The 27,056-nt window shown below is 41.1% G+C and overlaps 1 protein-coding gene across 2 annotated transcripts in view; it reads left to right on the top strand.

Moving 5' to 3' along the window:
* Window positions 1-25,868, top strand: part of LOC148031537 (uncharacterized) — a 67,964-nt gene extending 42,096 nt beyond the window's left edge. The window contains exons 5-9 of one of the 2 annotated variants that reach the window (XM_087685074.1): window positions 6,740-6,785; window positions 25,032-25,119; window positions 25,236-25,293; window positions 25,415-25,487; window positions 25,581-25,868. In XM_087685074.1, the coding sequence (XP_087541200.1) occupies window positions 6,740-6,785; window positions 25,032-25,119; window positions 25,236-25,293; window positions 25,415-25,465 (243 nt within the window). In that variant the 3' untranslated portion in view covers window positions 25,466-25,487; window positions 25,581-25,868. Of the gene's footprint in view, window positions 1-6,739; window positions 6,786-25,031; window positions 25,120-25,235; window positions 25,294-25,414; window positions 25,488-25,574 lie in introns of both variants that reach the window. The other variant, XM_087685075.1, reaches the window with a different exon arrangement.
* The last annotated feature ends 1,188 nt before the right edge of the window (window positions 25,869-27,056 follow it).

Raw genomic sequence — 27,056 nt, 5'->3', positions numbered from 1 at the left:
ACAAAGGTCTAGAACCTAGTGGAGGTTTCGAGGCAAATGAAGTTAGAGGTAAAGTTTCCATGTGCTTCTTGGTGAAGTTTCAATATTGTTTCAGCTATGGAAGGATGCAAATGGATGGAGGAGGGTAATCTAGTAGATAATCCTCAATGTTGTACTTTATTGATGTGTTTCAATTAGAGCCGTTTTTTGATTGGGCTCTTTTAGGATCAACAAAGCATAGAAGGTCTAGAGTATTGCCTGATGCTCAAGGGGGAGGTTGCACCTCCATTTCCCTAGTGATGATCAGTGTCCTAGTCACTATGAGTTGGGCATGCAGATGTGTATGGTTTCCACCTAGGCTCTGAAACTATACGTTTAAGGTTGCTAGCATGTATGGAATACATGGTATATACATTTAGATGTGATGTATGTACGCAAGGCATGTATGGGATACATGGATGGTATGTAGTGTACATTTGCAAGTGATGTATGAGAAGTACAATTGCATAAGTTACATATGGTTCAGCTGATGTATGCTTTGCATGATTATCATGTGATACATCAGTGCTATGAGGTTTTGTTTATGCTTAGTTCATACATCAGTGCTATCACATCAGTGCTATAAAGCTTCAATGGCTGAAATATATTCAGCCTCAGTGGTAGAAAGTGCTACTATCTTTTGCAATCTAGAACACCAAGAAACTGCCCCACCAGTCAAGGTAAATATGTACCGGCTAGTAGACTTGCAAGTATCCAAGTCACCTGCCATGTCTGTATCATAATACCCTTGCAGATCTAACGTACCCTTTCCATAGCAAATACATTTTCTTTCTATGCCCTTAAGTTACTAGAATATGCATTTTAGTGCTTCACAATGTGCTTTGCTATGATTTGACATAAACCTGTTCACAAAAACCACACCCAAATACCTTCACAGAAATTGTTTTATCTTTTTCTTCTTGAAGTAAAAAGGCTTATCAATATGGATATTTGTACATGGTTTATCGGATGTGGTGAATGGTTTTCACATTCCAATATTCCTTACTCCTGACTGGGATGGCTTCTTATGTGAAGGATGATTATCACATTCCCATGTTGAATTTAATATTCCTTATTCCTGAGTGGGATGGTTCCACATCCGCATGTGGGAATGTGATGCCTTACACATACATGTAAGATACATGGTAATAAAGACTAAATCCCTTAGCTTTCTCTTTACAGTTTTAGCTTTGCACATTCGTGCTCACCTACTGTTTCAAAGCTAGGCCCAAATGACATTGATTCAAAAAGCAGCTGTATTGATTTTCATTCTTCAAAATGTCGAAATGTGTGTTTTCAAAGATGCCACAAAATATTGGATTTACAATAATGCTCTTATAACAAATTAAAAACAAATGATTGACTGGATATACAGCAGCTGCTTATTGTAGAGAAACCAATTGAGAGTTTGCTTGATAGTCATGGCAATTTGCATAGGCAAGAAAAGTTCAAGCATGCAGATATGTCTCACAAAACACATACAAATAAAGGATGTTGCTCACAAATTTTTGTTCAACAGTGCCATGGTTCAAGTCCAATTATCTTAACCCCTCATAATCTTTTCACCTAGAGAGTGCCAAGACAATGGCAAGAGGGCAAAGCGAGAATACAAGTAACGGCGGAGCAAGACAAGAATCTCAGCTCTAATATTGAAGATGATTGGAGCATAAAAAGTATTAAAGATAACTACATAACCCAAAAATGAGCAACTGTAGAGTGTGTCAAAACCCAAAGGAAAAAGCTTCATAAGAAGGTTAAAAACCCAAGCAGTCCTAGGTTTGTTCATACATCACTACCATAGTATATGCTACAAATCCCTTATGAGAGTGCTAATGTGAACATGACAAGGATATGTGGATTGATTTGGAGAGTGCAAAAAGTTCAAAACTTAGTGAAAATCTTTTAACGCTCACAAGAGAGGGCCTTTGTGAGTAGATCTTCCAAGTTTTCTCATAAAGGCACATAGAGCAAGCTAATATTCTATGCTGAGAGCCTCATACATAATGATAGATCATAGTGCACATCAATGAGCTTTGTGCATGCATTGAAGATGGGATTCTTCACAACTACCAAAGCACTAAGATAATCGGTGTAGGTAATGGTAAGAGAACCGACCACTATCTATACCCTTGCCACATGATTGTTCTTTATAAGGGATACTGCACTCCAATTTTTCCCCTTGTTTTTTTAAAGATAAGACCCATTCAGTTGGGCTACCCAAAAGAAGATATCCATCACCCCTGTGACCCTAGCACGACCGTGTGCAATCCATCGTGACACCATGATTGAATGCCTTGGACCTTTTGGATAGATTAGGGTAGAATTATACTTGTGAAGACATACTAGAGTTTGCTCAAAGAAAACACGCGAGTGTACAAACACAACTAAAATTTAGTGAACTCAAAGAAGAACATAAAAGCAAAAGAAGTTGAAAGTAATGAATGAATAAGTCAATATAATATAGATGATTGGAGCTCAACAAGTGGAGTATGTCCAAGAATGTTGTCCTCCAAGAGCATATCCTGAGTGTAGCAAAACCACCAAACATGATGCAATAGATTAAGCCAAGGCTGATGAAAATATAACATCTGAGGGTCAATTAATGCAATAGATGATGTCATAGCACAGTTGGCAACCAAAATGCAACCACCTCGAGATGAAATAAAGAGAGTGACTATTGCAAATGCGGATGTTCATATTGGCTAATAGTTTGGAGCCAAAAGTGTAGCCTCCAAGCATAGGGACATGCGTAGCATCAAATCCAAGGGTTTGAGATCGCGGTGGTGGCATAGGTACAATTAGAAGTTGACATAGTTTAAGAACAACATAATGGAGCTTTGGTCCAAGACATGTCTTTACATAGGCACCCATAGGAAGTGGAAGAATAGTAGAGCATGCATGACATGGTGAAACTAGCCTTCTATCATGAGGACGTGAAATTTTGAGATGCTTTAATCTTATTGATAACATTTGATTAAGTTATTAATCAAATGTGCAAGGTTGTTTAGCACATGTGATACATGTTGAGCTAAAAATGCATTGGCTTCACTTAAACAATCCCAAAACATGCTTAATAAAGGAAGAAACCTTGTTTATTAAAAAAAAATGCGTTTCTAGAGAGTGTTTGTATCCTATAAGCACAAACCCACTTGGGAGGGCCCAAACTTTCTCTAAATAGGTATGTTGCCCTCGATTCAGCCTTAATCTCGTTTTTGCAAATTACAGGTATTTCAACTTGCTATCTACACCTTGGACATGGAGGACATTGCGGTTCAACCTGGCCATTGCTGTCTACAACAGTCTGGCGCTTATTTCCAGCCTACCATACACTGTTCAAAGTTGATTTTAGTGTGCCGACTGCTGCTACTGATTTTTCCTGCGTTTTTTGTCTTTCTCTCTTCTGCAGCCTGCGTTTGTTGTTTTCTCTCTCTTGCAGCCTATGTTTTTAGTCTTTCTCTCTCCTCATCTGCGTTTTCAGTATTTCTCTCCTCACTTGCGTTTTTAGTCTTTCTCTCTCTTGCATTGCCATCTGCATCAGATCTAGCCTTTCTTGGCTGCGTTTGCTGGTGTTCAACATCCGAAGGCTGCCATGCTGCGATTCGACGTCCGTTTAGAGTACGACACTCTCCAGCTTTTTTTCCCTATTCTGACCCTTGAGATACAGGAGTTCGAGGTACAATATTCATTCACTACATAGTGTGTTTGTTGCATGAGTATTGTATATTCAATAGTTATATCATTTCGTTCATTCTCTGTGTTCATTGTCTCTGAGTTACCCTAACCCTAAGTGTGTTCTTCTATCAATTTGTGCTTTGTCGTACGGTGTTATTTATGTTTCTATGTTAGGGTATTTCAAAATACACACGGCACTTATTTCATGGTACCAGGCCAAGGACCTTGAGGATGCAGTGGGTATCAAAGGCAAAAGCTGTGGTGCTTAATCAAGGAATTACCGCCCTTTCCAAGAAGAAAGGCTGATTTCATGGTCTCATCACTAGGATACCACTCAATCCCTTGATTTGGTGGGCTTGAGACATCTAATTGAAGGTTAGAAGCTTTGCTCTAGTGTTGAAATTGTATTCAGTTGAGCATTATAAGAAGAATGTCTTTACATAGTGAGATGGGATCAAGCAAGCATGATGCCTCTCAATCTGAAAATTCACACATTGTCGTGGAAAAAGGGAAGCCTAATCCTGGACAAGGCACGAAGCATGGAAAGCAAGTTGAGAATGAGGGAATTGGACAAGATGTGGATTCTTCTAGGTCTCTTGAAGCTAATGACCAACAAAAGGAAGATGAATTTGATGACCAGCGTAAAGATTAGCTAAGGAGAGCAGCTGAAATGTTTGTGCAATTAACAATTGATCCTCAATTCATATGCTTTTTGAAACCCTTAAAGAAGGGCAGCAAAGGCAAGAAGAGGAAATCATCTTCAAGAGCTTCGAGACAGCAAGATGCACCAAAGAAAGGGCCAAGACAATAGCATGATGTTCCAAATGTGGATAGTGAGCATAAGCAAATGATGCCAATGGGGCAATTGATGCATATGCAAGGCCAACTTGGAAGTGCCAATCCAATGCTTTTTGGACAACAAGGCATACATGCAATGATGGGGTAGCCATAATACTTTGGTAATGGCACCAGTTTCCATGCTATAGTGCGCTTGGAATTGCATATGGGGATCTATGTTACAATTCCTTATCGTATACAGTAACCAATGCATGGTGTCCAAGGCCCAATGTATCCGAGTATTGCTGGTAACATGCATAACCCCATGTATAACAATGTTGACATGATGTTGGGCATAAGGTGACAAGTTTGGCAATGCATATATGCAGCCGACTGTGTTTGGGACTTATGATATTAATGCTGGTCATGCAAATGTTTCATATAGCATTGGTCATGATAAAAAATGCTACTAGTAATGCATGTAATGTATGGGAAAATGTATCTTGGTATGGCTGGTAGTATGCAAATTCCCATGCGCAATTACATTGCAATGGTGCAAAGTATGCAAACAAGAATGTTTCCTAATGCATCTAGTGTTCCTAACATGTCAGATACACATGAGAGGTTGGTCAACTAGATGCAATGTTGCATATTAGTTAAGTTGGAATTTGCAACAGTGTGAAAGTATAAAGTATCGCAATGCTTAAGGGGAAGAAAGGCCTACAATCTAGTACAGGTTTCGAGGCAATTAAAGTTAGAGGTAAAGTTCCCATATGCTTCTTGGTGAAGCTTCAACATTGTTTCATCAATAGATGCAAAATGGATGGAAGAGGATGACTTGATTGACCATCCTTAGTTGTTGCAGCTTTACCTAGATGCCTTTCAATTAGAGCAGACTTCAGTTCAGGCTTAGTCAAGTTCAGCAAAGCAAGAGTCCGGAGTATTGCCTAATGCTCAAGGGGGAGGTAGCACTTCCACTCCACCAGTTGTGGACAGCTTTCATATGTAGTGGATCTCACATGCATTCAGCATGTATCCAAGGTACTATGCTGACGTATGTTTGCCATGAGGTCACTACTCAATGTACTAGTCACTGCGAGATGTATGCAGATGAGTATGAGTTTCACCTGGGCACTAAAACTATACTTTTGGATCAGCTTATGATCAATTTTGCTAGAATCTGCCAATTCTATGGGTAGTGCCCAATGTTTTAGTCTTATAGTTCTTTTTCAATTCTTAGTGTGAACACAACTCCAATGCTGCCGTGACTTCGTTATTGGGCTCATGGCCAATGCAGATGGACTTCATCCTTTTTCCATTTTACAGGAATTGATGTTATCCCTTGTGAAGGGACGATCAAATTCTAGTTGGTTGCTATGAGGTTATGGAGAGTTGTTGATTGTGCAGATTTCAAGGCAATAGCAATGAATAGGTGTCCCTCATGCTAGACCTAGCTAGCTGGTGCTAGGGCCAGGAGATTATGCAGGATGATATGATAGGGAAATGGATGCTTAGGCTTATGCTGTGATCATCATGGGTGATAGGCTTAGTGAGCTTGTATCTGTGGTATTAAAGATTTTTGCAAATAAGTTTTGAGGCCTGTGTGTTGCCTGCATCATCAACCTTCACTCTATAGGCTTTTTATACTTTGGAAAAACTGTGTGATGTGTTATGTGAAACATGCATGACAGCTGGTAAAACCACGACAAGCTATTTGCCTCCCTCCTGTAGCTGTGTTTGCCTCACCAAAGGTGTTTAAATGACTGCATTCTTTCCCGTTTTTGCATATCCTATGCACTCAGCAATTCTCACCTGCTTCTGGTTGTCTTCTTGCATTCTCAGCTATCATTTTTAAACCCTAGTTTTTCCCGTCCTATTTTGTTGTAAGTGTTGTTGAAAGATTGTGGAGAGTACTGCTATGCATGGATGAAGGTCATTTATTATCATGATAGAACGTTGTCTTTCCTTTTCAAAGTAGAAATATTGCAACAGGCAATATTTCCACTAATCAACTCATTTAAGTAGAAAGTATATGGTAGAAAACCTCAGACTGATTGCAGAAGTCTGTCTTTACTTGTATTTATACGTTGTAATTTAGGCTATTTGGCTTCAATGTCACGATGACAGTTCACCTTGATATCACTTCCTTTTCTTTGGTGCACATAGCATTCTGTAAATGTGAAATGCATTGGCAATAGCATAAAAGCTGCGTGTCATATCTGGCCATAGCATGACTTTACTTGCTGTATGAGTTGCATTGCTTTGATTTCAGGTACATCAAGATGAAGAGACCGGTGAGGTGGATGTATTGACTAAAGGTAGACTGTTTTTCCTTAATAAAGTAATCAGAATATGTATTCTGAGTCATGTTGAGGCTGGGTTAAGGTTGATGAAAAAACCACCAAACTAGTTGATATTTTTATGAAAATGCCTTATTAATATTTTCTACTTCCAAATCTTTGAAACAGACAACCTTTTTATTAGCCTTGACTGTAAGGGCCTGCTATTGCGATGGTTTAGGTGCTCCAATGGTTTGTGGTTAAGCTATTTCATACTAACTGAAGTTTTGGATAGAGGACCATTTAACTTGTTTGTAAGTTGTTGTTCAAGCTGGGCTTTTGGGGTTTTACTTTTTCTGCATTCTTTTCCTCTCCGTTTCTGTGGTACTTTGAAAGGCCTTGATGAAATCCAGCACCAAAAAAGAAAGGACCCAACCCACTCCAGGGCAATGCTCCAGCGCACCACATGCGCCCTTGTTTTATTCTTATTTGGTTCAACATTAGCATGCCATTGTCTTTGGACATCCCTATTCTAATGAATTTGTTTGCTGTGTTGTGTTGTTACGTACTTGCATATTAAAATAGAGCCTGTACCTGGTTAATCTTGATAGTTATAGATGTGAACATGGCCTCTTTCTGATGTTATATGTGCGGGCTGATTTCATTTTTCATTGAGATGATTTTTATAATTTGGGTCTGCAGCAGAATGTGTCTTGTTCATGTTTACTTGGTATAGCTCTATTGATACAATTCTTACTTTGTTTGATCTTTTGTTGCCATCTCTCAGTGTGATCATGGCCTAGGTCCAATTGTTGTGGTTTACATCGGGATCTCCCTCCACTCTTGTCATTTGAGACGCATGAGTCTCACGACACTCGCCATGATACCAACTCTTGTGGGGCATCATCCCTACTTTGGATGTAGGATGAGTAATATCTGGGAAGTTAGCTGTAGTAGAGCAGTTTAATAGATTAGTAAGTTGTGATATAAATGCCTCTTGTGATGTCTCTAGATCCATATCAAAAAACCTGTGGCAGAGGGTGTCCTTGTGTATGTAGTCACACTCATGGGTGCAGTGAATTAGAAATATGTATCTGGTGGGGTAGTGGGGGAAGGGGAATAGATATGGAAAAGGATAGGTGTGTGTGATTTGGTCAATGTGTCGGGGGGTATTTAAAAATTATGAGCTGATTTGGCTTTCAGGATTTGAATATGTAGTCCATGTAAAGAAATACCCTAACACAGAAACACAAACAGAAACCGTACAACAAAGCACAGACTGATAAAAGAACACAGTTAGGGTTAGGATAACTCAGAGACAATGAACACAGAAAATAAAGGAAGTGATACAATAGCTGAATATACAATGCTCATGCAGCAAACACACTATGCAGTGAATGAATATTGAACCTCGAACTCCTGTATCTCAAGAATCAGGGCAGGGGTAATGAGCTAGAGTGTGTCGTACTCCAAACAGATCCCGAATTGCAGCAAGGCAACCTTTGGATGTCGAACAACAGTAAACACAGCCTGTGTATGGCTGGACCTGAAGTAGATGGCAGTCTAGAGAGAGTGTGTGCAGTAAACACAGGCTGTAGAGAGAGAAAAACAGCAAACGCAGGCTGTAAACAGCAAACACAGGGTGTGGAAAGAGAATCAGCTGAATGCAGGCAGAGGAGAGAAAATCTGCTGCGACAGGATGAGGAGAGAGAAAATATGCTGTGACAGCAGGGAGGAGAGAGAAAACTAAGCGGGCGGAAGCTGGAAGTGATCAGCAACAGTTGCTCTATTGTAAATAGCTGCAAATTGCGGGTGGAAAGTTGGAAACAGGCGCCAGACTGTAGATGATAGCAAGGGACAGTTGAGACTGCGATGTCCTCCGCGAAAGGGGTGTGGGCAACAAGCTGAAACACCTGAAACCTGCAAAAACGAGATATTTCCCTGAATGGAGGGTAGCATACCTATTTATAGAACGTTTGGGCCCTCCCAAGTGGATTTGTGCTTATGGGACACAGACTCTCTCTAGGAACACATTTCTTTTAAATAAACAAGGTTACTTCATTAATTAAGCATGTTTTGGGGCTGTTTAAGTGAAGCTAATGCATTTTTAGCTCAACACCCTCTCTCAAGCCCAACAACGGTACCACGAGAATGAAGGCCAACCAAGCCCTTTTTCTTTTCTTTTACCCCAAGGCGTCCCACCCCAAAGCAACCAAAATATCAAACAAAGGGTGCGCGTTGGCTGCCCAGTGGCCTACTAAGACTACAGAGGCGATGGCTATCTTACCAAGGGAGCCCAAGTGATCACCCGAGAGAGGACATGGCATCAGACAAAGGGTGCATGTTGGCTGCTCAATGGTCTTCCAAGCCCTACAAAGGCAGATGGGATCAGCTATGGATTTTTTTTTGTTTTGAAGACTTTTTAGATTTGATAGATTTAGCATTAAATGAGGGTTGCAAATCAGTTTTCGTCTTATTGAGTATCTATGCCTCAATATGGGAGAGTGATAAAGGATGGTCAGACCCAAGACCTTCACAAAACAAGCATACTATCCCTACCATAACTGGGTGTCGGTGAAGAAAAAAAATGACTAAGGTGTGGGTATAGTAAATAAGTGAAGCAATCAAGACAAGCAAAGCAAGCAAGCAAGCTATGGAAAATTTCCTTGGAGGTTGCCATGTGGAATGCTATGAATATGGTGGATCTAGAGTCGACAACTCTAAAAGACCGAAAATGGATAAATGCGCACAGATGCATGTTTACATGAACAGAATGTCAATGTATGAGGTAATGCAAAGGGAGATGCAAGATGTTATGCTCACGCAAAATGCTATGCAACGGTGCAACTTGGACAGTGTTCTTGCAGGGGAATTGTTCACTATCCCAGGCGCCCTTTTATCATATCATCCTGACAATGTGGATGGAGTTACAAATGTCCATAATACAATATAAAAGAATAAATGAATGTCTAAAAACTGTATGCATAATCACTGTCACTATCAAGAGAAGAAGCCGCTCTCTCTCAAATTGGAAGGGAAAGCAAGAGGGAAAGACCCTCTTCCCGTCAATTTGAAGAAGTAGGGGAGGGTGTACCCAAGTCAATCATCGGTAGTAGGTATTGAAGAACCGGCTGGTTGACCACTTTGGTTAAGATGTCTGTAAAATTATCTGATGAAGGCACAAACTCTAGGTGGATAGTGCCTAGCTCAACCTGCTCCTTGGAAAAGTGGAAGTGGACTCCCACATGCCTGTCTGTGGTGTGATGATCAGATTGCCCGCAAGAGCAATGGTACTCTGGTTGTCACAATAGAGAATTGTGAGAGAGTTGCAAGGAAAATGAAGCGTTGCCAGTAAACTTCTCAGGTAGATGGCCTCGGTGGTGTCATTGAAGAGAGCCCTGAACTCAGCCTTGGTTGTGGAAGCCGCCAGCGTCTCTTGTTATGGCTAGACGAGGAAATGGGAGCTGTGCCCAAGATAAAGAGGTAGCCGCCATGAGAATGTCAGGTGTCAGGATCTCCTACCTAATCAGAGTCAGTGTATCCCTGTAAACATAAACTAGAATCATATGTCAAGCCATAAGAATAAGTACACCATAAATAACGCAATACACGAAGACATGCAATCCAATGTGACATTCTAGGTGCTGTGAAATATTGACTGAGTATGCTAACTGAGTAAGCTAAATCTGGCCTAGTATGAATCAACCAAAGAAGTTTCCCTATAATAGACCGATAGGTGTATGCATCGAAGGGTTGACCTAGGGTATCCTTCGACAACAAGTGGATAGTAGGATTAAGAGGTGTGGCCACTGGCCGTATCTGATCCATAGTGTATTCTTCAACAGTTGAAGTGCGTATTTTTGCTGTGACACAAAAATACAGCCCCCAGATCGTACTACCTCTATCTCCAAGAAACAAGACATCTCTCATCTCAATGGTAGCACTAAGCTTTGTCTTAATTTTTGTGATGGTAGTAAAATTTGAGCCTGTGATGAGTAAGTCATCAATGTACAACAGGATATAGCTGAAGCCTGACCCCCTTTGCAGCATATCAAACATATAAATTCGGGTCATAAGGGGTAGAATGGTATTCTTGAGTCTGTAAGAATTCATCCATTCTATGGAAGCAAGACCGCGACGCTTGCTTCAGTCCATAAAGAGCTTTCTGCAAGCAGAATACCTTATCCTGCAGGTTCCCAGAAGGAAAACTCGGTGGCTGCTGCACATAGACTTCCTCCTCGAGATAACAATTCAGGAAAGCACTCTTGACATCCATCTAATGTATTGGCCAACCATGGTGAGTGGCTAGCGCGAGAAGCAATCGGAAAGATGTCAACTGCGCAGTAGGGGTTGTTGAGTGCGTGGCTAGCGGAAGCGTGAAGATTTGCAGTAGGGGAAGTGTGTAGGTGAGTGAGAGTGAGAGTGACAAAGAGTACGAGCTGATTTTGGGTGTACCCACAATGTGTTGGTACACAAAGAATAAAATGTATTTATACTTCGGGACCGTAAGGGTGTATCATGTACAACATAAAAATACACGTGTACAATACATGGAGGTGAATAAAGGACCTTTACATCTCAACAACCTTCCACTTAAAGGTCCGAAGTGAACCTTCAACCAACTCCCACTTGTCTTACGCAATGCTCATGCGGAGCCTTGCTTAGACTTTTAGTGAGAACATTTGTAGGGTTGTCTTGTGTTTTGATCTCGGTCAATTTGATTAGACCATCTTCCAGAATCTGTCTGATAAAGTGATATCGTATATCTATATGCTTTGTGCATGAATGATACATGGCATTCTTAGCCAAATACACAGCTTTCTGGCTATCACATCCCAACACTGGAGTACTCATGGACATACCAAGATCTTTTGCAAGTGTGCTTAGCCATATAGCTTCCTTAGAAGCTTCAGTAGCTGATATATATTCAACTTCAGTAGGATTGAATGCTACGCTGTTTTGCAACGTGGAGCACCAAGAGATAGCCCCGCTAGCACCTATAAAGACATACCCGCTAGTGGACTTGTGAGTGTCCAAGTCACCTATCATGTTTGATCACAATAACCCCACAGACTAAGTGCACCCTACCTATAGCAAATGCACGTTCTTTGTGTACCTTTAGATATCTAAGAATACACTTGATAGCCTCCCAATGTGGTTTGCCAGGTTTTGGCATAAACTTGTTGATAACTCCCATTGCATGGCTATGTCTCGACGAGTAGCAACCATAGTATACATAAGAGAGCCACAAGCTGATGCATAAGGGACTCCCTTCATAGCATTGGCTTCCATGTCATCTTTTGGGCTGTTGGCTTTACTAAGCTTAAGATATTGAGGTAAGGGCACCCCAAGAGGCTTAGCTTCAGCCATGTTAAATCTGTCCAGTACCTTTTCAATGTACTTCTCTTGAGATAAGAACAACAATTTCTGCTTTCTATCCTTGAGAATCCTCATGCCCAATATATGCTCTGCATTCCCCAAATCTTTCGTGGAGAAAGCTAATTTCAGCTGATCTTTGAGAGCATCTAAGCTAGTCTTTCTTTTCCCAGCTAGCAACATATCATCCACATACAAAACAAGTATGATGGGGTTGCCATTTGTATCCTTTTTCATGTACAAAAAATGATCTGTATGGCTGCGTGTAAACCCATGAGAGAGCATAAAAGTGTCAAACTTTTTGTACCATTGCCATGGTGCTTACTTCAGCCCATACAAGCTGCGTTTTAGTTTACACACCAACTACTCTTTTCCAGGAACTACAAAGCCCTCCGGCTATTTCATGTAGATCTCCTCATCAATGTCACTATGGAAAAAAGTTGTTTTCACATCCATTTGGTACAACTCTAAATCCAATACAGCAGTGAGAGCAAAAAGCACACGTAGAGTGGTCATCTTCACAACAGGTGAGAAGACCTCTTGGAAGTCAATCCCTTCCTTCTGTGCATACCCTTTGGCAACCAATCTTACCTTGTACTTGGGTTTCCCATCAATTGTCTTTACTTTGTAAACCCATTTGTTTGGAAGAGGCTTTATTCCTTTGGGCAACGACACAAGATCCCAAGTATCATTAGCATACAAAGATTTAATCTCTTTCTGCATAGCGAGCTCCCACTTATTGCTGAATTTGCATGACTTTGGCCTCTTTATATGTAAGAGGCTCACCTTCATTTGTAAGCATCACATAGTGCAAAGAGGGGTCATACCTATGTGGCTGCCTTCTTAAGTTTGTAGACTTGCGTACCCAATGATCTACATTCTTAGAAATTGGGTCTACATGTGGAGACGTGTTATTCTCAGCATTTATTTGTTGTTGTAAGCCATTTTCAGCATGCTGTTAATGCTGTACAGCACCTTCATTTTCATTTCCAGCACTTGCATTTTCATAATCAGCAAGTCTGTCTTGCTGTCCATGACCTCCTTGTGCTTCTATTTGCTGTCCATCATCATCTGGCTCAAAAATAATTGGTTGATCATCAGTTTTAGCCTGTGGTAGTGTTACCAGGTAGTGATACTTTTTGCAATTGCTTTCCTTATTTACTTATATAAATATTTTATTTTTCTTTTCTTTAGTTGATGTTGCTTTTTATCCCCAGAGTTCTCTTGGATTACGCTGGGATCTTTGCATGGCCAGAAGAGGCAGCCATTGGGATAAATTGAACTAATGGTTTGTCTGAGCCTTGGGACCAGTTCCATGTTGAATGGGCACTGAAGAATAGGATGCTAGTGGTTTGGGATTGTATGCTTAGCCACTGGAGATGGTGCATGACAATGAGCCTGGCCAAGACAGATGATGCACATGTGAGAATGCTCACGGAATAAAAGTCACCGTAATTGAGCCACATTACACTTTTTGATGTGGTTGCAATGATACAAGTTGCTCAGAACAACTTGAGGAATGCAAGGGTCACCATCCCTAAAATTTAGGGAGTTATTATTTTTGGACCCTAGAATTTGTTCACGTCATTATCTTCATTTTTGCACGAGGATTAATTCTCTAGTCTGTGCTGGGTCAAATTTTGCACCGATCATGGAGAATTTTAGATTGGAAGGTTTAAATGGGAAAATTGTTATATATATGCCATGTGTCACAAATTGGGTATAAATTCCCTATAGAGAGAGAGAGTATTAAAAAAAGAAATGTAATAGGCAAGAGGGGCAGATTTGAGGGTGAAGTTTTGAGGGGCTGAGGGCAGATTGCTGCAAGTACATCTGCTATGGAGAGTACTTCTTTGTCTTTGACTCATGTATGGAGGTAGAGCTTGCCCCCTCTGGTGAACTCTCTCTCTATTCTCAGAGGAGATGCTGTGCATGATGGGCTGATTCCATCAAATGCACCATCAAATGTACAGTTTTGTGTTTTCTTTGCACTTCTGCTGAGGCAAGAGCCTCACTGTCCAGGTTCAGGAGCAGCTGATTGCTTCTCCAATGTAAGAACTAAAGAAAGTGATGACTATACCACACGGGAACAGGGTTTTCAGCTCTGATTTAGTGCTGTTTGTGGGACTGTTTTACTGCTGAAACGATGCTAGGATCAAAGGGTTTGTAGTCCAACTGGTATGGAATAGATATGGAATGGAATAAGGCTGAGAACAGGTCAAGAAACAGGTAAAAACAGTAAATAGAGAGTTTTGCAGACTGCAATTTTGCACTTGAATTATTGAGTTATGGTCATAGAAAGTGTTTTCCTACTTGGGATGTTGTTCTGGATATGTTAGACAGTAAAAACAGTAAATACAGAGTTTTGCAGACTGCAATTCTGCACTTGAATTATTGAGTTATGGTCACAGAAAGTGTTTTCCTACTTGGGACGTTGTTCTGAATATGCTGTCCTGTCCTCATGCAGCTGAAATTTGCTCAGTAAAGATGAAAGCCAACTGTTTTCATAGGTTTTGTACTTTGGAACATTTCATTTTTGTAAATTTTTATCTTTTAATTAAAAGAGAAATTTTGAAAGGGGCGCTGGACTTCAGGGCCAATTTGGTATTGAGCGAGGGAGTGAGGTCTCTTTTTGTGTGTGTATGTGAAAAAACCAAGTATTAATTGAAGGGACTACTGCTTTATGTGAGTCATAGATCGGTTTCAAGTACAACATCATGAGACTCATCATTTGAAGTAATAGATGGCTGCAGATTCTGAAATTTTTCCTTTTTCATGTCTTCATCAAAGGCTAAAGTACTTTTCAGCAACTTTGCCTCATTAAACACAGCATTACGATTGTGAACAATTTTCTTGGACTGTGGTAACCACATTCTATAGCCAAATTCACCCTCGTCACCATAGCCCATGAAAATGCCTTTGGTGGATTTCAAGTCAAGTTTACTCCTCAGCTCATCTCTAACATGCACAAAAGTATCACAACCGAATATCTGTAAATGGTCATATGAGGCCAATTTGCTAGACCAAACCTCCTCAGGGATGCCATTATTTAAGGACTTGTTTGGAGAGCGGTTGCTAATGTGAAGTGCGGTTTTAAAGGCCTCTCCCCAAAATTCATGAGGGAGATTAGCAGTGGACAGTATGCACAACACTCTCTCACATAAGTCCTATTGTATCTTTCAGCCACACCATTTGAAGAAGGGCTATAAGGATCTGTAGGCTCCCCCTTGATTCCATGCAAGTCACAAAAAGACTTAAGACTTAGTAGATGTGAATTTATCCCCATTATCAATTCTCAGACATTTCAGCTTTCTACCTGTCTGAGTGGTCACAAATGTGTGAAAAGTTTTAAAAACAACTAACACTTCACTTTTCTTTTTCAATAGATAAACCCAAATCTTCCTGGAATAGTCATCAATAAGAGACAAAATATGCAACACCACCCAATGATTTCAGAGGCATATAATATACATGAGAATGCACTAAGTCCAAGACATTGGACTTACGGGAGACACCAGAGTAAAAGGAAATTTTCATTTGCTTTCCAAACTGACAGTCGTTACAAAAATCAAGTTTAGAGTCTTTTCCATCAACCCTCTTCAAAGAGGTAAGGACATCAAGTCCTTTCTGGCTCATATGGCCTAACTCTTGTGCCACAACTCCAAATGATAGCCAATTTCAGCAACTACAAGAAACTTGCCATTCAAAGCTTTACAATGCAGACAATACAAAGTGCTTTTCTTGGTTCCTTTTGCAATCGGCATGGAACCCTTCTTCAATTTCCACAAACCACCACCAAACAGTGTAGTGTAACCATGCAAGTCAAGCTGTCCAACAAATAGTAAACTCTTCTTGATGCCAAGCACATATTTAACATCTTTCAGCACAAGCTCTTGCCCATTATCCAAAGACAAGTGTACAGTGCCTATTCCATCTATGTTGCAAACATGGTTATTTCCAAGATATACTTTTCCATAACTGCATGCATTGAACATAGCAAAACACTCCAAGCAAGGAGTTACATGGAAAGAGACACTAGAGTATACAATCCAAGTTTGAGTGACACCATCATCAACTAACAAAAGTGCATCAATCACATCAGCCTTGGTAATTTGCATATTGTGCATGTGACATACAAGGGCATCATAATCTACTGCACATAGTACATCAGCCCTCTGCATCCGATTGCTCCTCTATGACTACATTGGAGGCCACATTGGCCTTTTCCTTGCATGTGGCTGCCTCAGATGCACCTGTCTTATCCTTTTTCTTCTCTTTGTCTCGTGCATTTTTCTTTCTCTCTTGTTCCTTCTTGTATTACCTACAATTAGGCTTTTTGTGGCCCTTCCGACCACATTGATAGCAAGTAACATCACTCTTTTCCTTTCCTTTGCTCTTGCTTTTACTTCTCTGTCCAGCATTTATATTTTTTCTTTTCAGCCCTGCCTCTAACATTGTAAGCTGAGTTGCTGCCTTCTCCACTAGACTTACGTCTAATTTCTTCATTCAAGATTGAACCCCTCACACCATCATATGAGAGATTGGGGTTACTACTGAGAGAAACTATTGAGGTCTCCCAAGAATGAGGCAGTGTCATGATCAGAAAGATCGCCCTCATCTTATCATCAAAATCCAAATTAGCATCCTCGAGCTGATTTAAAATACTAGTAAAAGCACTCAAGTGCTCAGCTGTGTAGGCTTGGACTCATCCAGCCGCATATTCACCAACTTGCGCATTAAATGTACCTGATTAACAAGTGTGGTGATCTCATAGGTAGTTTTCAACTTCTCCCATATTGCATGACTAGTATCTAAGCCCTTAATGTTTGTCAAAATGTCATCAGTGACACCCATTTTTATATAAGCCACAACCTTTTTGTTGACTTTGGCCCAATCTGCATTAGACATTTGTGCGGGCTTATCTTTCTGCAAAGAATCCTCACAATCCTTTAAGAACAATATGCCTTGCATATGGTCTTTCCAAAGGTCAAAACCCTGACCATCAAACCGTTTGATTTCCATCAAACTCTTAATGTTAGAACTGGAAGAAGTTGCAGCCATTTTTATCACAAACACAAGTGTAAATGCACTGAACTGCAAGAGCACAAACTAAACCAGCAAATACATTGCCGTTCTTGCCCAACCAACAATAAACCTATGCTGTTTTTACATAAACCAGCCACCACGCGGCAAATATTGCAGGAATTTTCCAAAATCTGCACAAAATCCCAAGTCTCTAGGTCCAATAGTGTGTAAATGTCAGCCAATTTGACCCAGTTGAGCAAAATTTCATCAATACATGAAAAGCCCCAAAATTTTCAGGTCCAATGACAAGAAATTTTACTTAGATGAGCAAAATTCCAACAAATTTGGCAAAATCCCCAATTTAACTGAGGTCAACATGCACAATGTCTGCAATTTCTAACACAAATGTCACTGTCAAGCGTAAACAGCATCAAATTTGGGAAAAGCCCCAAATTTCCAGGCTCAAATTTGCACAAATATGAAAATTGTGCTTCCATGCGCGAACCCTTGTAAGAGCAACTCTTGCAAGAAAATTAAAAAAAAAAAAGATGAAAAATGCTTGGAAAGTGACGAATCTGCTCCCGTCGACCAACCGCTTGCTGTCTTGATCTATCGCCTTTTAGAAAATTGCCCCGTGATGCCATAGAACCTGTTGCTAGCCAGTCGCGTGTTAGTCATCACGAGTCGTCGATTTGAAAATCTGTCGCCTGCTGTCGCTTGGTTCAAAACAACCTGTCACTTGTCTGCCAGGTCAAAAACGACCTCGCCTACACAAAACGTGATAGAATCTACTGTTGCATGTGCAGATTTAGGTTTCTGGACTATCGACTGACAATGCAGCTCACACACGTGCCTGAAATCAGTGGTGATCTAACTTGAGCAAACAACTAAAGTGATGACCTGATGATTTCGCGCAAGCAAAGCACTGGAGATGTCTCGCACGGACTCCGAGGAGCACAACCACCTTCATCGAAGCTCTAATACTAGTTGTTGAGTGTGTGGCTAGCGGAAGCATGAAGATTTGCAGTAGGGTAAGTTTGTAGGTGAGTGAGAGTGAGAGTGACAGAGAGAGTACGAGCTGATTTTGGGTGTATCCACAATGTGTTAGTACATAGAATAAAATGTATTTATACTTAGGGCGTGTAAGGGTGTATTCACATGTACAACATAATAATACATATATACAATATACAGAGATGATTAAAGGACCTTTACATCCCAACAGGGTCAAAGGTCTCTTCATAATCAATGCCATGCTTTTGTCGAAACCCTTGCACTACAAGGCGAGCCTTGTACTTGTTTAAAGTCCCATTAACTTTTAGCTTGGTCCTAAAAATCCACATTGTCTCGATGACTTTCTTGTGGCTTGGACGATCTGCCAATGTCCAAGTCTCATTTCGGTCAATACTTTCTAGCTCCTTCTCCATGGCCTCTCGCCATTGAGGGTGTTGAAGAGCCTCCTGCCATGTATTCGGTTTAGAATGCGCTATGTAATCAGATGTAAATAGCGACGCAAATGATGCTTAAGGAGCAAACCTGGCAGATCTTCTAGGTCCCTCCGGAGTGGAATCCAGTGGTAAGATTCTCGAATCTTGCATGGTCTACTGGTACCAGTGAGGTGCATGGTCTACTGGTACTAGTGAGGTAAGGGGTCTCGCAGAGGGGGGCTGAGGAACTGAAGAATCTGTAGGAATGACAGGAGCGGGAAGTAGATTAGGCTCAGTAGGCACGATCTTCGATGATATGGAAGGAGGAATCTTATTGGAATCTGATACAGAGGACTTCACGATATCCCTCTCATAAAAAATGACGTCCTTCCGAACGATCACCTTATTTATTCGAGGATCGAACAAATGATAAGCTTTCTCTTTAGAGAAATATCCGACAAAAATAAGGAGATTAGCTTGAGAAGTGAGCTTTCCTATCTTATCATCAGGCGCGCGTGTGTGTAGGTACAACACCCAAAGACTCTAAAGTGGGAAATAACAGACAGAGAGCCAAAGAATGCCTCATATGGGGTCTTCTGAGAAAGAGTTGCAGTCGGGCATCGACGATTGAGGATGTATACCGTAGTGTTAACAGCCTCGACTCAAAGGTGCTCAGGGAGCTCTGTTGCGAACAACATAGAGCGTGCCATTTCCATGACTATCCGGTTCCTACGCTCTACAACTTCATTTTGAGAGAGGGAGTTGGCGAGAGATGCCATGCTGTTGTAGAAACTCGGAAAAATTGTGGGAGATAAACTCACCACCACTATCACTCATCATGCAACCAACACGATGTCCAATCTGGTTATGAACTAGCAGCACCCAAGTAGAAAAATATGTGAAAGCATCTGACTTATGCTTGAGGAAGTACATCCACATGTATCTAGAATGGTCATTCACTATAAAAAAGAAGTACATCGTGCCGTTTAAGATGGTAGTGGATGTCGATCCACAAAGATCAACATGAATTAATCTAAGAGGCAACTTAGCACGATGTGTGGACTGTTAAGAGAAAGGGGTACGGTGCTGCTTCTCGAGCTGACAGGCTTTATAGACATCACGAGATAGCTTCAGGTGGGGAAGGCCCTCAACTAGCTCACGACATGACAACTCATAAAGAGAGTCATAACCAAGATGCCCTAAGCGAAAATGCCAAAGACACTCATTGTTCGTAGGCTCCCAAGATGTAGTAAATGCTTGGAAGCTATGGAACACAGAGCCCTCGGCTCTTGGCTTGATCAGAAAGTGTGTCATGTGGTATAGGCCATTAGGCTGTGCCTTAGCGCGAGCAATCACTAAATTAGTTTGAGAGTCAAGGATCTCGACTGTGGTTGCTGTAAAGAAAAGTGTTTGCCCCAACCGGAAAAGTTGTTGAACAGATAACAGGTTTACTCCAAACTGAGAAACATGATATACATTGTCTAGTAAAGCCAAATCTGGACCCTTGTCAGTGGTTAAAGTGACGTAACCTTGAGCTTGGATCTTGACCGAGGAGTTGTTTCCTACGCGGACCCGCCCGTCTGTAGGGGCTTGGGTACGGAAGATGTCCTCTATAGGAGTCATGTGATGTGTAGCTCCACTGTCCACAATCTAAAAGGAGCTGAAGTGCTTGATTGTGATGAGTGGTCCTTTGCGGAAACCTCGTTAAGAGGCAAATCACAAATATGGACGAGAGTCGCATCTGATGTCTCTACGGAGATGATGTGGGCCACTGCAGACGAGTCAGACAAGTCCTTTGGAGTTGAGAACACTGTTGACTGAGATGGCTGACCGGTGGCAGTGTGAATCTGAGCTTTAAAGTGCCCCTTGTCATCATCCTACCTTCCCTATTGGCCGACCGAGGGGATGGGGTCTAAGACTTAGGTTTTGATGCTGTGCCTCTTGCCTTTGATCGACACTAGTTGTCAAAATGGCTAGTCTTTTGACAATGTTGACAATACCTATTCTTTTTAGGTACATTTTTCCACCTTGGTTTGAGTTGTGACTGGGAGTTTCCTTGTGATTCTTCGGATTGATTTTGTTTTTTATTTTGATTGGAAGTTTGATTTTGTTTGTCCTTCCCTTGTTGCCCCTTTTGAGAATGAGCAACAAGAGCCCCCTCTCCGAGGGATTTTTCATATGAAACAACCGTGCATAATGCAACAACTGACACTCAAATTCATAGAAAGTAGGCACGGTAGGCTTTGAAACTATATCTTCCACAAAATTGAAGTATTTCTCGGGGAGTTTGTTTAAAAACAGTATGACCTGATCGTCAAAGCACTTGGGAGTCCCAGTGGAGAATTCAGCAAGAAGACGCCGATACTTAGCCAACTCGACTTTGAAGTCATCCCAGTCAGAGATTTTGAAATTTTGAAGCTCATGGTCGAGGTTGATACGATGGGCCCTATCTCGAGCCGCATAGCGGACAATCAAGTGTGCCCATCACTTTGACACTAAGTCAAAATGCTGAAGTTGAGAATGAAACTCAGGTAATAAGCCTTGCATCAGCTCGATAATAGCGGAGGCATTCCTAATCTTCCATGAGCGGAAGACCTTATATGGAACAAGTGCGGGTTTGGGTTGGGATTTCAACCCCTGCACAAGATCCCATAGGTTTTGTGAGTGAATGATATATCTCATCAAGTTCGAGCAAGTGGTAAAGTTTGACATGTTAAAACGAGTCTTGTCATTGAATGCATGCTTGGTTGAAGATGAGGTAGAACTATGAGGTGTCGGAAAAGTGGGGTAAGATGGATTGGTGGAATAAGATGGTGGTGGTGGTGGAGGGGTCTGATAAGGAGGAGGAAGAGGTGGGTAGATAGAAATGGGCTGTGAATGGCCAATGAGTGTTGATTGAGGTGGAGGCATTGGAACATGAATGTTTCCATAAGGTGCCGGTGTAGATGGGTCTAGACACTGGGACAACACAGAAGCCCGTCCAAAGTTCTCGGTTGGGGCACAACTAGATGACCAGAAGGTCCATTAGGTAAGGCCATGGAGGCAAACTGTGGTACCAACTGATCTACACTCGGGAGAGGCTAGGAGGGATACCTAGGCTGCAATGATTCCGAAAGTGTGTGAGAAGAAGGTGGAACACTATCCGGTTGAGGCAAGGATGAGGTCCTAAAAGGTGTGTCTATGTTTCCATAAACCCCCAGTGTAATGTGTGGTGCAATATGAGGTGTTTGAAATGGGAATGTGAATGGAAGTGGAGAAGCATCGGAAGAAAATGGTGGGATGGGTGGGTTTTGAATTTGTGGAGTGAAAGGTGAAGATGCATTTTGTTCATTTTTCCCATTTAATGATTGAAAATGAAAAGATGATGATGACGATGCCCCATGTAATGAAGGGATAGGAACACCAAATTCATTCTGATTTCGAGAAGTAAATTGAAAGAAAGAAGGGTATAAGAAGAAGTACCTGACTTTTTCTTATAATCCCCACGACGTGTGTTAACATACAAGAATTGGTCCTCAAGAGAATTTTTTTCGTAGTCAACAGTTTGCACTTTTTCTTTCTCATTTCTACCAATATATTGCAAAATAGAAGAGGTAAAAGACGAAGAAACAAAAGACGAATCTAAAGTATCTTGCATCGGAGTAGACGGAAGAGGATGAAAGAATGGAATATACTCCGGATCTCTTTCTCCAACAGGGGGGCCCATCTCTGATGGAGGTCTCGACGGCCCTGCAACATCATTAGACTTATGTGCAAAATCTGAAGAGAGAAAATCATGTATACCTTCATTGAGTAGCTTTTCTTGAAGGGAAATCCTTTGGTCGAGCTCCTCAATCTTCTTTTGTCTGTAAGCCATGATCATGTGATATTCTTCATTGGACAACTTACATAACTTTGTTTCTTCCTTGTGGTTAAAAGTGTCTTCCACCATGTCAGAACTTTGTGGAGCAAGCTGATCTTCCCACTCTTGCTCGGTTCTCGGCATAGATGTTTCTGGAGACTGAACTAGTGTTGTTGTGTTTGAAGTCATCTGAACCTACTGTTCTTGCGTCTACGGAGAGCTTTTAGATCAAGGCCTAGGTTTCCCTCAAAGAATCTTGCTTTGATACCATGTAAAGAAATACCCTAACACAGAAACACAAACAGAAACCGTACGACAAAGCACAAATTGATAAAAGAACACAGTTAGGGTTAGGGTAACTCAGAGACAATGAACACAGAAAATAAATGTAGTGATATGACTGCTGAATATACAATGCTCATGCAGCAAACACACTATCCAGTGAACGAGTATTGAACCTTGAACTCTTGTATCTCAAGAATCAGGGTAGGGATAATGAGCTGGAGAGTGTACCGTACTTCGAACAGATCCCGAATCGCAATGGGGCAGTCTCCAGATGTCAAACAACAGTAAACGCAGCTTGTGTATGTCTGGACCTGAAGTAGGCGGCAGTCTAGAGAGAGTGTGCAGTAAATGCAGGCTGTAGAGAGAGAAAAACAGCAAACGCAGGCTGTAAACAACAAACACAGGCTGTGGAGAGAGAAAATCAGCTGAACGCAGGCAGAGGAGAGAAAATCTGCTGCGACAGCAAGGAGGAGAGAGAACATTGAGCAAGTGGCAGCTGGAGAGTGATCAGCAACAGTTGCTTTGTTGTAAACAGCTGCAAACTGTGGGCGGAAGGCTGAAAACAGGGGCCAGACTGTAGATGACAGCAAGGGACAGCTGAGATTGCGATGTCCTCTGCGTTAGGGGTGTGGGCTGCAAGTTGAAAACACCTGAAACCTGCAAAAACGAGATATTTCCTTGAATGGAGGACAGGATACCTATTTATAGAAAGTTTGGGCCCTCCCAAGTGGGTTTGTGCTTATGGGATACGGAAACTCTCTAGGAACACATTTCTTTTAAATAAACAAGGTTACTTAATTTATTAAGCATGTTTGGGGCTGTTTAAGTAAAGCTAATGCATTTTTAGGTCAACAATCCATTGTGTTGCTCTTGCCTCCATGTGGACTATCTATGTCCGCTTGATTATGGCCATCTCGTCATCCAGTGATAGATGAGGTCTCACCATAGCTTGTAATTGCTCCTGATGTTAGTCATAGATTCAAGGGTATCCATAGTGATGCTTCTCTATGATAAGCAATTGTATGGCCTCTTAAAATCAAATGTAGTGCACTATTTTCTTATCATCATGGCATAAAGTATCTACCAACAGAACCTCACCTAGTTTGAGAAGTCCCTCTTGCCTTCACCTCCCCTCCTTCCTTAGTTTTGTTCCCTTGTTTGAATCTGTAGCAGATCTAGAAGTGTTCCTCACCTCCCCTCCTCCCTTGGTTCTCTTCAGGTGTGATAGTGTTTGATAGATTCCTCTGTCATTTGTTATCAAGTGCTGTGTGATCAGTTTTCAAAATGTATAGGACAGCTGGTTGGTTCATTTGTTTGTTGAGTGCTTTCTGATGGCATGTAGGCTGGGCTAAAATGCTTGTAAGCTGTTTTGGGAATATGGAGTGCGTCGTGTGTCAGCCTCAGGGCTGGATTGGAGCATTTTCAATCTTTATTGGTGGATTCTCTGAACTTGCAGCAGCTGGTGATTTTTTTGATGACCTAGATACTTGCATCCGGTGGTAGTAATATAAAAAATATAAGTTGCTGGCTAGTGTGGATGCAGTGAGGTAAACATATGATTTCTTTTCATGGCTACATCAGAAGTATGATAGAGAGAATACTGTTAACGAACTTTGTGATTGTGCCTCCTTGAGATTGAAGTTCATGTGACTTTCTGAGAGTTCATAGTGATGCACACGCCATATCTTGTGCTGATTGCACAAATTCAAGTTTTGATCCCACATTGCCATACAAATGGTCCACTCCACATGGGACTTGTATTATCGAGTCTGTAACACCACCCTGGATGCTCTACCACACTATCCTACATCCTAATCTTCAATGCTGCTCTTGCTTTGGTGTCGACCTCCTCTTCAGAAGAGTACTAAACATAACCTGCCAACATCCCCCTGGTGGGCAGGTGGAATTGGAAGCTCTTATGTTAGATAGGCAGTGTCGAATCGTGTGGAATACACAAATGCATTTAGGTCTTATTCCCATTGTAGGAGCAGTGTTTTTTTTTTCCTGAGTGCAGGAAAGAAAGAGAAAGGGGGGGGGGGGGGGGTGGGTGTTTGGTACTTTCAGTATTGTAGGTGGAGTGCAAAAGTCTTAACTTAGAGAGGTAACATCTAATCATATACTGTGTGCAACAACAGAATGGGGATGTGGCATAAGTGCTTGGACTTTTGATTATGTTAGAGTTGAGAGCTGAAGGAATAGGCTACCCTGGTCTCAGCTTGAATGAGTATTGGATGCTGCTAGTGACTGATTTTGGTTTTGGGACTTGTCTAGATCAGCAGTTGCCAGGTTTAATACTCTGTTCTGAGTAAAATTTTCTGGGGTAATATACAGGGGACAACAATTTTGGTGATGACAGGCTTCTTTATGCTAAGGGTCAGATGTGGCTAAATCGTCAACATATCATGGGTCGAGCTGTTGGGTAAAGTAATCTGTATTTTGGCTATTGAGTGGTGGTGTTTTTGCAACATGTCAACAAGAATGGCAAACTTATGAATCTGCATTTTGTGAAGAGATGAATGGTTTTGGCTGCTGCAGATTCTTGCCTTACGTTGGGTGGGTGACTATAATCATGACAGAGAAGCCATTTATTAAGGTGAGCGGTTTTCCTTTGGCTTTCAATTGGTCCCAGGTGGAGGTTAGACCTTTTGCTCTATGCATGCACATAATCCAAATGAGGAGCAGGCCATTTGCTAAATAGAGTTATTGGCTGGCAGTATTTGTTGATAGGTGCATTGGGATTGTTGGTCATCACATCAAAGGACTAGTGCATTTGTCTTGCTAACAACTGTAAGTAATTTTACTTTTTACCTCACTTTCTCACATTGTTCTTCCACTTCTTTATCGTATATATGATCATTGGCATTTGAATTTAAGGTGCAGGTCAAGGACTGCGTAATTTTGACATGCAGATCAAAGTGCATGCAATATTCTCACATTTAGCTGTGCAAACAAGCATAGTTTGTAGCCTGGTTCAGTTGAATTGGTGCTGTATGGTTGGGCAGACTTTTAAGTTCAGAACATCACTTGGCTGTTTGTTTTTGAGGACCAAGCCACTGAACGTAGTGATGGGCCACCTTTGCACATTGTGTGCTGTGACCAGACTTACATGATCCGAAACTAAACTTGCAAGAGGGAATTCCATTTCAATTTTAAATATGCTTCTCATCATACTGGTGATGCGTACTGAATGTCATGAAAAGTGAATGTTGTCTCGAGGTGTACTGCATTTCTCTCCCATCATTAGTTGCCACAGCATTTTAATTGCTCATAAAGGTAGGGCACAGTTGTTTGTGCTGTTGTATGTGAAGTTCCTTTGCAATTCAGGGCATTCAGGCACTGGGAGTAGTTTTGAAGTGCAAATCTAATTTTATATTTTGTTTGTAGCAAGCATTCATTCCTTCACAGGCATTCAGGTCTGTAAGAGGCATTCAATACAGTTCAGAAGTGCCAGGAATTCCAGGCTTCGCTTGTCAGCAGATTGCAGTAATTTTAATGAAGATAAAGCCACACAAGAAAACTGCTGCCATTCTTGCGGTGGTAGACGGTGGTTCTAGATACCTACCTGCATCCTAAGGTCTCATTTTATTGGTTCCAAGAAGCATCTCAATTGACGGGCATTTCATCACTATATCACACTAAGAAGTAGCATGCTGAAGCTTTATCTCAAATGACATAAAAGTGGCAACTGGTGCGAGCTCTCATTTTTATTTCCCATAATGTGATTTTTAATGACAAGCATTTAAAATTATGATATAGCTTGCTATATTAGATAGAACATTAAAAACATCGCAGCATTCCAATGGACGTAGAACTATATATGCATGAATTGAAAGTACTCCAGCAGATGGAAGTCAAGATGACATAAGGGATGTTATAAGAACCCTCATGTAATCTTGAGAGAGTTTAATATAATTGCAAAAAGCTACTAATATAATCCTCGTCTAAAGTGTGGCTTTGCTTGATATGACAGTTTGGTCAACTAGTGAAGTCAATAAATTGCTTTTGCACAACCAAACATTGAAGCAAACACTGCCTTCGATTGCTATAAAAAGTGAGAAATCACGATAATATGTATTTCAACCTTTAATAAGAACAAATTATGGTGCATTACTATGCAAGAGCGCGTCTTTTAGAGTATATTAAAATGTCGATTTGCAGAGTTTGTCAGGTAAATAGAGTTGCATGAACCCAGCAGAAATGATATGAGATCTTAAAGGAGAACATTGCCGCTTAACCCTCGGATATCCTAAAACCGTAAATATAAAATCCTTAGTTTTGAAATTTGTGAATACAAATGATAAAGGATGGTGCTACCCTTTACCTATGAAAAATGGGAAAAGTGTGATGTCTTTCCTG

This window comes from Lygodium microphyllum, chromosome 9 (genome assembly GCF_053477565.2).
Source record: "Lygodium microphyllum isolate KBCC chromosome 9, Lygodium_microphyllum_v1.1.10, whole genome shotgun sequence".
In the NCBI taxonomy this organism is placed as follows: Eukaryota; Viridiplantae; Streptophyta; class Polypodiopsida; order Schizaeales; family Lygodiaceae; genus Lygodium; species Lygodium microphyllum.
Note: the sequence above shows the minus strand (reverse complement) of the source record. Positions and strands in the feature narration are given on the sequence as shown.